This window comes from Vanessa atalanta, chromosome 11, assembly GCF_905147765.1.
Source record: "Vanessa atalanta chromosome 11, ilVanAtal1.2, whole genome shotgun sequence".
NCBI classification, from domain to species: domain Eukaryota; kingdom Metazoa; phylum Arthropoda; class Insecta; order Lepidoptera; family Nymphalidae; genus Vanessa; species Vanessa atalanta.
The window spans coordinates 3,181,096-3,193,819 of record NC_061881.1 but is presented as its reverse complement, the minus strand read 5'-3'; the positions used below and the strand labels follow the sequence as shown (position 1 = coordinate 3,193,819).

Here is a 12,724-nt window from a genome sequence, read left to right as displayed (position 1 = left end):
AGAAGTTTATGTAAACATATTATGTACGTGTAAACGTAGAGAATATAAGATCATAATAATGTAATAAATAAAACTTGATGTTATTGTTGTAAATTAATATTCCTTTAAAATTTTAAATGAATAATATTTTTTAAATATTGATTTACTGATTTTCTGATTCGTAGTACCCACTTGAGGAGCTGGGTAGCATGAAAAGTTGACAGTGACCTTCAGGCAGACGCAGGTTTTTAGCCATACGGGAGGTGACACCTTGCCTGCGTGCCACACTGATGAGAGTACCTCCATTGACTCACTCTGCCGAAGCAGATAGTGGGAAAGCGGTGGCACTATGCGCACCTTCTTCTTCCGCCGTAAACATTGCAGAGACTAGAGTGTTCTTTGTACGCCGGGAACCCCATTAAATTTGAGGACAACCGGTTCCAACGTTGAGGCGGCATGGTTATATGCAAAAGACGTCTGACGAATCGCTGAAATGTTGGTATTCGGCGCTAGTTTTCCTCGCTTCATGCGGAAATGCTTAAATACTTTCTTCATAGAAAAAAAAGACAGGCTATCAAATGAGCCTTCGGATAGTAAGTGGTGAATACACAATAACACAATATACTTGCATTGCTATTTGTCGGTAAAATACCTGATGAGTGGGTCGTACATTCCCAGACGGGCTTTAACAAACTCCTACCACTAAATCATCAATCACCATGGTCTAGGTCTACGAAATTTCTCGAATTTTGTATCCTGAATTTCATTGGATAACATCGGAGAAACAATCTTGATATTGAAACCTAATATCTTTAAGTTTTTACACTCATAATTCTGTGAATTTTCAATAATAAAAGATAATAATAAATTGGAACATGAATAGTGTCTGCAGTTTAATTCACATAGAAATAAATTAAACAAAAATTTTAAGCATTATTTAGTACACCGGGTACTAAATAATGCTTAAAATTTTTGTGAAAACTGATTCTTAGTGACTAAGAACGAAAAGTTCTAAAATATAAAAAAAGTTTTTTTTTTATATGTGCATACAAACTATCTATGTGTTTGCAGTTCTATGTATAAAAATATTTCGCAATATTATAAACGATCGCCAATCCACTAAGGAGGCCCTATTTTTTCAAACTTTCATCAACATATCGTATATGATAGTCACGTATTATTCAATAAACCTAAAATTAATACAATGAACGTGATACGCATGACTAAATGAGTTCTTCGTAGTTTTGCTGTAATGAAGATTGGGATAAGACCGCAAACTATTTACTGAAGTTGTTTCGCCTCACATCAAATTTATTCGTTCGTATTTATCCGCAGAGCACTTATTCTGACTTTATTCTCATAAGAATTGTGAATTACATACATCATTAACCTTACATATATATATGGATATTGATGACTTCATTTAAAATAAAAGTATCTTTTGATGCGGCTGAATTTTTTATTTTATATATATATTTGTATAAGTAGGTACAAAAACTATTTTTTCACCTACGGTCGCGGTGTGAGTCGCCCTCACACTTTTATCATACATAATATTTGATATTTATTTGTTGTCTATAAGAGTAAGTATATGTAAATTTAAACTTTCAAAAGATACCGTTGATTGATAACTTCTTCATTCTTATAGACCTCGTCTGTCTCAAGCTTACCTTATTCAATGTCAGGCTGCACAAAAGCAAAGCGATTTTTTCGAGGAAATTCTTTTTACCTTTAAATTATTCTTCTCCCAGAAATCTATAATTTAAGTTTGCTCTTGTGATCTTGCAGATCCGTCAATATACACGTGGCAGAATTTGTCCGATAGTATGCAGGTCTCCTCATAACCTTCAATGCTGAGCACGAGATTTAATTATTTCAACTTCTTTTTTTTTTTTATTATTATTCTTTATTGTACAAATAAAACATGTACAGAGGGCGGACTTAACGCTATAACAGCATTTTCTGCCAGCCAACCCAGAATAGTGTAGGAGAGTAGTCAGTAGGGTGTGCACAGAAGTTAAAGAATAATTTTAAAAAATATATACATAGCAATACATGCCTATAAATATATATAATAATAATACAGTACATTTCGATATTATACATAATATATAATACATAAATATACATATACATAATATACATAAATATGCACAAACATATACATATATAAGTACATAAATATTTAACATATATACATAAGTATGTATATATATATATATATATATATATGAATCCAATTATGATAATAGTATTTATGAAAAGACATCACATCTTTTACTTGGCGCTTGAAGGAGTCGCGCGATGGAGCTCTACGAATAGAATCAATTCTTGAATTGCAATTACAAATCGAGCAAATGTTAATGACGCTTTTCAGGATTTGAATCCGCAATCTTCAATTAAAGTTCACGTATTTTAACCACAGGGGCCGACTCGTGACAATTTCGGTCAACTAGATCTATTTAATTCGATTTTCCCTAATGCTTTGCGGTGAATGATAACATCATTAGTAAATCTGTATGTCTTTGAACGAAATGAACCCATAAAATAAATACGTCAATTTTCAAATGAAGTAACAGGAGATTAAGTTCCAAATTATTTGTTCTAATAAGAGAGAATATTAACCTTCAGCTAATGTTACCTGCTTGATTACGCTTCTATTGGACGCTTATTTCTTAAAATGTTTAAATCACTTATAATTTTTTCTTATAATATTTATAAACAAATATTTCTATTTTATTACTAAGGTAATTATTGAAACGTTTTAAACAAGAAAGGAAGTAATTTGGTTGGACCTTAAAATTAGCAACAAAAGTAACCTTTTTACATCCCATACCCACACTTCCGTGTAAATTAAATTTGAATAGACATGAACGATGAAACCGTTCACGTAAATGTACGTGAACGGTTTCATCATTTGAAAATTCAAATTGTAAGATGCAAAGAAAATTTCGTTCGCTTTGTACTGTTTTTTTTTTTACGATGCTGAGAATGATGTTGTTAGCTAATGGTTAAAATAATGAGAAGGCAACTTTCTTTACAAACGTTTGTACCTTGAGACGAATGGGTAAATAAATTCAAAAAGTTATCATAGAATTATTACAAATGTAACACATATTATCACATAATATGAGGGACTGATAAATTAAACGTAACGGCGAAAAAAGGACTTAAAATTAAATACCTAGTTGGCAGCGTCTGTTTAAAAAACTCCATAATTATTATTGTTGGAGAAGATAAATGTAGAGCAAACTTCCTGCCCACCATTTAAGAGCATTGTTTCACATTTTACTCCGGTTTGAGCATTATTCAGTGTGAAAATTACTTCTCGCGGAAAAAAATAAATTTTATTTACTCGCCGAAGTTGAAAGAATTTTATTTGGGTATTTAATTTAGAATGGGATATCATAAATTAAACGAAACACAAAATAATTCGTAAAATATTATACAATTTTGTTTAAATTTTGAAAATATTACGTATATTTGTTATTAGATTGTTTAATTTTGAGCCGAGTAATATGGAACCCAAACTACCAAATAATATTTAATATATTTATATAAACTAGGAAATTAGAAGGCAGAAAAATAAATGAATTAATTGGTAATGATGATAATTGTAAATTTACTTAGAATAATTTCCAAAAAAGAAATATTCGTGTTGTTCATTCCCTTGAAGACTATCTTCGGGATGTTTCATAAACTAAGAATAATATAATTCCAGGAATATAATGTAAATTCACAATGATATTCCCTGTGTTGATATGATCCATGACAAATGTTAGTCTTGTGTATGTAAACACGAGAAATAAAGATAAGCGTACCAAGATTCTGACTCTACAAAGGAAATTTAATATATGTATATCTCTTCAAGTTTGTAAATGAATTAATTAAAATGTTATATTAAAAATAATACGAAATATTATTTATTTATTATGGCATTATTTGTAATATAATATAATCTAAAAAGATTTTATTATATTACGAAAAAAGATAAAGTTATTTTTCGTTCATTTCTAATTTGAAAAAATATGTTTTTCGAAAGCATCATCGTTCAGAAATTATATAGTCCAGAATAGCAACAACAACAAAAAATATTCTGTATGTAATGTCGTCGTTCAAGTGTTCAATTGTACTGGCGCCATACTTTATACAATATAATGTCGGTGTGTTATGCTGTCACGCGCAAGTGAGACTTGACTTTGGCCAAAGAAGAAAAGCCAAAAATATGTTCATCGCCTCCATCTACGTACCGAGAGCATCTCCAGCTCTCTGTATTTGAAACTTTTTGCGTTGAAACCCTGTGGAACAGTGACGACGCCTTTGTAGTTACTGCCGAGCAAGATCGCCCTTTTCCGGCTAATTTTGGACTATGACTAAAAGGGCAACGCCCCACTCAAACCGATTTTATGCGGGGCATGTCTTCTTAACGCCGCCGTTCTCAACTTCCTTATACATCCTTGTCGTGTAGTATGTAAGTATGAATATATTAATATAACAAAGAAACATATATTTATTTATTTGTTTTTTTTTTGCATTAACTATCAATTTCGATGTTTCACATCTGCCAGGCGTTCCGTGACAGCCACATTTTTAAAGTTTATTCCATTTCATAAAAAAAAAATGTTTCCAATGCTACGAACACATATCTGCAATCAATTGACCGTGGAGTTCCTTTGTTTTCACTGTTGGTTCTGTTTTAACGGCGTATTTATATTTCCTTTTTTACAATTATAGACATATTTTTCTTTTGTTTTAATTATTTAACGAGACGAGAAAATCAGCCATCTGACATATACCATAATCCATAAATAATGGAGCAGACCTGCGCCCTGACCTTTAAAACTATTCTTCCAAACTTTTAAATTAAATCGAAAATAATGAATACATAGAAAAAATAAATTACATAAATTAAAAAATACATTACAGACATTATTGAAAATAAAAAAAAAAACAGAATTTAATTAAAACAGTTTGATATATTTTAAGCAAAAAAATTATTACTTTGTCAACGAATAGTCGTTAAAAATGAGACAAAATATAAAGTAAACTCAAAATAAATGTTTAAAGTTTTAGTTTTATTGCGAGCTTCTCGAAGCTGAGAGTTCATATTCAGTTCAAATGCGGGTCTATTTATATTAAAGCAAGATTTGTAGAGTCTTTTGTATTATCAAACAAGAAGGTTGTTGCAAGACAATGGCCCCTCATCCATTTATCTGATTTATAAGTTTTCTTAGTGAATATTTAGCTTACTACCAAATTAATTGCTTCTATCTGGAATATAATTTTAAGCTTATATTAGGTTGCGATGATTATCTCATCGTTAATGTCCATTATTTTATCAGAAGGGCCTTACAATTCCTAGTGACTTCTTCAAAAAGATTTATCCAAATGTATTTTATGAATCATGGCCTAAGCTTAGCGTTGCTGTCTCTAAATTATCAAATACTTCTACTGTGCTTTTTATCATTCATGTAATATATTTTTAAGTAAATACACATTTATTAACATAAAAATTATTAACATTAAGTCAAATATGAATTAAAAATAGTTACCGTATAAATCTTGACCGCGTGGAATGCTGGTTAGAATACTAGCAGCATTTCCCCGTTGAATCGCTTTTCCGATCCTCTGGTCTAAAAACGAATCAGCCCTCCAGTCGCCAGTGGAGGCAATAAGGTGAGGTGTTATACTTTTAATGAAACTTTTTGCACCATTACTCCATGGGCCAAGGGATTTGACAGCAAATGGGACAAAAAAGTTATTTGACATAAGACTCGAATATTAAAAACTTTTTTTTCGAGTGATATGTTTAATTTATGATTATTTTTTGGTATATGATTTTTTTTTACGGTTCAAGTTCAAAATTACTATCGAATCTTATTATAGAAACGGTGTTGGTAAAAGGATGTACTGAATGCGAAGTCGGAAAGTAAGTTAACCTTACATAGTATTGATGTATTGGACATTGTACTTTAGTTTTACATTGATCATTCTAGTTCAATAGTGATTACAACTATAATATAACACAATAAAGTTTAATATTAATTCAATATTAATCAATCAATTAAATATAATTTGGATATTGATTACATGCTTTCTTGGAAGGGATTTTTGCCTTCTGAGTAGTTACAAGCGACACTTCATATATTCTATCGCGAAATCGCAACACTTAGTATCGTTGTGTTCCGGTTTAAAGGGTAAGTCAGCCAGTATAACTGCATAAACGAGGGATATAACATCTTAGTCCACAAGGTTGGTGAAAGATTAGGGCTGTTGACTGTTGTTCGCCCTGTCTTTGTTTAACTTAACATTGTACGATATACGAGAAAGAGATGCAATTAATACGATATCGAAATCGGTTTAATTTTCGCTTCACTTCTTTCTCACTGTTAAGTAACTGGTTACTGTTAAGTTAAAGAGAGATCGGGTGAATTTTGCATGAGTTTAATGTAATGTACTCGTACATTGAATGCTTTGACCTACCAAAACGATGTTCATACTTCATAGTTTTTTAGATGTGGTGAAAACGGTTACTCTACAACATCAAATCGATGACATCTAATATTCCGACGACATCTGGATAAACAAATAGAATTGATAGAAACAATCATCACACACGGGCGAAACCGCGGGCGCAAACTAGTATATTAATATAAATAATTTCGTGTAGGTCTACGATAGACTCGATCAAAACAAATCCACAATTTTTATAGATCGTTAAAAAATAATGTACTTTTATGAGAGGAAATATAATTTATTTTTATTCGAGTAAAGCCAGTTTTTCATCTAGTACAATAATATTATTATACACATCGATAGATGGACAAGGCAGTTTGTGTCCAATGGATCAGAATTTTTGTATGTGTGAGCGCATGTGAGACTAACAGTAAGATACATTTGAAACAAATTTTAAAGAAGTTAAATTATATTTAAAAGAGCTTATCAACCTTTGACTCGAGTCGTATTATGATGCGTCAATGTGCCCGTTTAAATTTCCTTATCGGCTTGCTGTCGACGTCAGCAATACGCCCTGTGGGAGACAATGTGGCAAATTGAAAACTGAACGAGTTACACTCCATTGCCTGTGTGAGAAAATTGCGCTATAAGGACGCCACACGAAGCGATTACTTTTTCTGATAGCTCTTCAGTGAAAATAGAATGCTTATACCTGTGAAGTAATGGTATCAATTTCTTAGGTTATTTTTAGAAGTTTCTAAAATAACATCTTTATTTTACTTTGTGAGAATATGTGAACACTAGATCTTTTTAAACGCAAACTCAATGCAATGCATTGAGTTGAATATAACATGAAGTTTTATTGATAGATGTTTCAACATAAATGAAACCATATCAAAATAAATATATTCTCGCAATCGGTTCGTACCAAGATAAATATTTATAAATTGTTAATAAGCAGTCACTAACTATCCTCTTGCGAAATTTCCGCGTAAAATATAAATGTACGTTTATACGTAGCAAAAACTTTTAACGTTTAGCAAAACGGTTGTAGTTGTTGGATACTCTACCAGCAAAAAGTTAAAATGGCTGCGGTCGTAATGTGCTGGGTACGCTGTTTAATCGGTTTAAAACTTTCTCCAACGAAAGGGTTTCTAGTGTACTATTTGTCGTATGTAGTTAGAGGTTTTTGGTAAAAACTTAATCATGACAATGTACTAAGGATCTAAAAGAAAGTGGTTATGATATTTAAAATTTTATAAAATGTTTCTATTTTTCCATAATGTTCTTTGGAACGAAGTTCTTTTACATGGCTTACAATAGCGTGAAATGGTAGAAATCGTCACGTGAGCAATAAGGCTTTTGTCCTCTCCAGGTGACCTTTACTTTTATCTATCTCTGTTCCTTTCTACTATATAAGGTATACAAAATTCCGGCAAAATAAAAAAAAATCTTCTCTCTATTCTCCCGGCGTGCCCCACATGCCCCACCACTTCACGCGGGGGAAACACGTAATGCGTATTTACAGCGAGAAAAAAAAAGAAAAAGGTTTTTGTGGTTTAAAGCTATGCATATAACGTTAAAATCACATATTTACACATCCAATATAAGGTGACTCCCCATTTTAAATACATTCGAATTCACGAGGGCTCTTATAAAATCAGGTATATGAAATTAAACAGGCAAATGTGTAATGCAATTTTGGCATGAGTGAAACCACAGAGCACAGCTAGTTGGTAATATAATCATGATAACCGCAGTTTGAACCAGATGATACTTACATGGACCAGGAGCCAAATTGTTATTACTAAAAAGATACACTATATTAAACTACCCATAGTTTCCAGCTTCCATTCAGCGTTATCGTCGAATTAAGAATGACACAAACTTCTACATTTTTGCTAACATTCATGTTCAAAAATATTATTTACTAGCAGTTACCCGCGGCTTCGCTCGCGTAGAATAAGAATATATTTACAAATTAACTTCAAATATTACGTTAATGTAAGATGTATGTATTTCAGCCCTTAGGGTAGAATATCCAGAAACGCTTAAATGCGAATCAACGCATTTTTAATCGGTAGCCCAAAAATAAAATTTCATGCTTCTAACTTCAAATGACGGACTTCCAAAATAACCTGTATACGAAATGTCAACACCTACTTTTCCCTTTAGGCGTAAAATATAGATAGATCCTTAAATACGTATCAACTCATTTTTAATCAGTAGCCCAAAAATAAAGTTTCCTGCTTCTAACTTCAAAAATGACGGACTTCCAGACTAACCTGTAAACGAAATGTCTTATCGAAAAAATATTAACTTCAAAATTGTTGAGTCTCATAAAAACTTTTAATCCTTATTTCAACCCCTCAGCGGTAGAATATCAAGAAACCCTTAAATATGTATTTACTCATTTTTAAACAGTAAAACAAAAATAAAATTACATGCTTCTAACTTAAAAATTGCCGGCCTTCCAGACTAATCTATATCATTTCTTATATAGAATCTCAATCACTATTAAACCCCTAAGAGGTAGAATATCTAGAAACACTTAAATAAGTATTTAATTATTTTTAATCTGTATTCTAAAAATAAAGTTTCATGTTTCTATCTTCAAAAATAACGGACTTCTATATAAACTGTCAACCCTTATTTTGCCCCCGTGAGGGTCGAATATGCAGAAACACTTATATACGTATCTACTCATTCTTAATCAGTATTACAAAAATAATTGTTCATGTTTCTAACTTAAAAAATTACGGACTTCCATACAAACGTTCAACCCCTATTTCACCCCTTTAGGGGTAGAATTTCCAAAAATAACTTTTTAGTGGGCGTTATGATATGTTATATATAGCCTTAAATATAAGTTTTATGCTTCTAGTTCTAGAAATGACAATATTTTCAACAACTTACAACCTTTCATCCCCATTTTCAACCCTTTATAGCACTTTTTTCCAGTTGAAAAGTCCTATAACCCTATGTCCTTTCTCAGGCCCTAGACTATTTGTGTACCAAATTTCATTAAAATCGATCCTGTAGTTTTGGCGTGAAAGCGAGACAGACAGACAGACAGAGTTACTTACGCATTTATAATATTAAATAAATAAATAAATTAAAAAATATAAAATAATAATAATATGTATATATTCCGAGCCGAGATTTAGAGCCGAGATGGCCCAGTGGTTAGAACGCGTGCATCTTAACCGATGATTTCGGGTTCAAACCCAGGCAGGCACCACTGAAATTTCATGTGCTTAATTTGTGTTTATAATTCATCTCGTGCTCGGCGGTGAAGGAAAACATCGTGAGGAAACCTGCATGTATCTAATTTCAACGAAATTCAGCCACATGTGTATTCCGCCAACCCGCATTGGAGCAGCGTGGTGGAATATGCTCCAAACCTTCTCCTCAAAGGGAGAGGAGGCCTTTATCCCAGCAGTGGGACATTTACGGGCTGCTTATGTTTATGTATATTGATAGAAAATTAGCTGTTAGTAAATTAAAGATTTTATGTATCAAAATTAGTTTTTGTTTTCAATTTCAAGAAAATGTTCAATAAAATTTCGTCTCCACTTTGAAATCAAGTCTAATACATAAATATATTTACGCTGATAGAATATTGTTCAATTATAATAGTATTGTAATTAGCAATTACAATTAATCTATTTCGGTTTCATGTTGCTGTCAATATATAATACACAAGATGTTTTGTATCTATATATAGAAATCTAGATCAAACTTGGCAAGCGTATTAATTGGTGTAGGAAGATAACATTATCTTTGGTTACAATTCCGTTTATTATTAATACAAACCAAACCAAATAACAAATCACGGTTCAACGATTTTAATTGATGGTGTCTCTGTGCAAGCCCGCCTGGGTAGGTACCCATTCATGACATATTCTACCGTCAAACAGCAATACTTAGTACTGTTATGTTCCAGTTTTAAGGTTGAGTGAACCGGTGTAACTAGACACAAGAGACATAACATCTTAGTTCTTAAGATTGGTACGCATTGGTGATATAATGTTAAAATTTCTTATGGTGCTTAAGTCATTCAGCGTTTGGTGCTCTGACTTCATACCATCAGTTGACTAACTTTCCTGACCGCGAACCTATTTTATATGAAAAAAAAATCACAAATATCATAAATAAGGTAAATACGCGAGGTACTGGCGCTCTCAAATTAGCTTCTGACAATTTTTATTACGAATCTACAGCCTTTCGTGACAAGTCTTTGTCGATATATCGTACATCACGTATAACGCGTGCATCTTAATGATGATTTCAGGTTCAAGTCCAGGCAGGCACCACTGAATTTTCATGTGCTTAATTTGTGTTTATAATTCATTTCGTGCTCGGCGATGAAGGAAAACATCGTGAGGAAACCTGCATGTGTCTAATTTCAACGAAATTCTGCCACATGTGTATTCCACCAACCCGCATTGGAGCAGCGTGGTGGAATGTGCTCCAAACCTTCTCCTCAAAAGGAGATGAGGCCTTAGCCTAGCAGTGGGAAATTTACAGGCTGCTAATGTATATCGTCTATTCGGGCTATAGGCTTTTGAAATGTTGACAACCGGCTTACAGTGATATGTCATTTTGATGAGATTTTTTATAAGAATTATCGGTCTAATTCTGACTTCATTACCTATTAATTTTAGTATAATAAGAGAATGAAGGAAAAAAAACACTTGTACTACGCGGCACCACTATAGTATATTTCCGCTTGGGAATGGCCGCTCTGGCCAAATAAATTAAATTCGTCGAGGAAGATATTATTTAGTATATAGCATTACGTTTTAAACCAATATTTTATATCATATTACTGGATGAAAGAATATAAGCCTTCCCGCTAAAACAAGTCGGAAAAATTCACAAACAATAACACTACAATATAAAAAGACATTAAAATATAAGTAAGAGTACGATAATTTAATCAATGATCTATAATCTTATATCTCTAACTAAACAAATGCTTCTCCTATTAGCTACGCGTTACATCACGAGACGAACTAATTGCAATTAATCTCATCGCTTAACATGATAATATACACACTAATAGCATACAAAGTCTAATATAAATAGTTACATGTTCTATTGCATGTTAATTGCACGTGTATGTAGATTATACTATTGCTAAGGTGCACTATTATAATTATATGTACAATAGTTATCGTTAACGCAACAGGGACTTACGGAGTTTAACTCTCAAAGGTATCCAAATAATCCAGTAAGGAGCTGGATTAGCGTTCCGAAAACATTGCGAGTGAAGATTGATTTGAAGTTTGTGTCCAAACTATAGCAGGAATCCAATATACGAGTATATGTATATTTAAAACTACACTGGTTTTGCTTGTGTGTTTATAGGTATGTGATAACTGGTATAAACTGGTATAAATTGGTATAGACAGGTATAATATGGATAACTGGATGAAACTAAACCGAATTGAACCGCGCCGAAATTGTAATGTAATTTTAAGTACCTACATTAAAACTTAGTGGTGCTTGTATTTGATTCAAGTGTTCTTTGTAATCTTTCAATTATTATTTCGTCTGTGGGAAAACAGAACAGCTTAACCGCCAAAATGAAACCTATGGGAAATGATGCTTAAAGTTTTTATTTTAAATCTCCTTTTCCAAAAGAGCTATTCTGCCGCCTTAACGTTTCTTCCCTTCAACTGACTATTTGTCTCGTGAATTAAATATAAGACTTTAATTGTCCAGGCAAAGGATACGCTTCCGCGTTTCACTATTAATCATTGTTAAGTTATTACAACTATCCAAAACTGCTGTACGATTCCGTACAATAAATCCTCGAAAGCAAATATCTCAGTAGTTTGACAATTTGTAGTTTACAAGGCTTTTAGAATGGAACAATTTTCGAAAATGCTAATGTACAAGAAACTTCGAAATTGTTGTTGACCGCGTATTGATTACAAGTGTTTACCGAACTAAATTAATTCTCATCAAATTGTGTAACGCTTCGTTTCTTGCCTGTAAATGTTTGGTTTGAGAAAATTAAATCTTCTTTGGATTAAACAAGGGTTGCTAGTACATATTGACTTCTTGCTCGGAATATATGTTTTACATATACATTGTTTATATATAATTAGGATAGCGCTGAGTGTCTTTTATTTACATACTTTCATAACCTGGATGTGACTACGTTGTTGTTTACAAAAGAACTCGTCATCGGAAAGACTATGAATACAAGTGTTATGTACTTTAGACTTTATTTCCTGTTTAATATTATTTATAACACTATCTAATAAAGAATACTACT

At 32.2% G+C, this 12,724-nt stretch overlaps 1 protein-coding gene across 1 annotated transcript in view; it reads left to right on the top strand.

Moving 5' to 3' along the window:
- The first annotated feature begins 328 nt into the window (after positions 1-328).
- Positions 329-12,724, top strand: part of LOC125067503 — a 52,063-nt gene continuing 39,667 nt past the window's right edge. The window contains exon 1 of the mRNA XM_047676162.1: positions 329-350. Within this exon, the coding sequence (XP_047532118.1) occupies positions 329-350 (22 nt within the window). The remainder of the gene's footprint in view (positions 351-12,724) is intronic.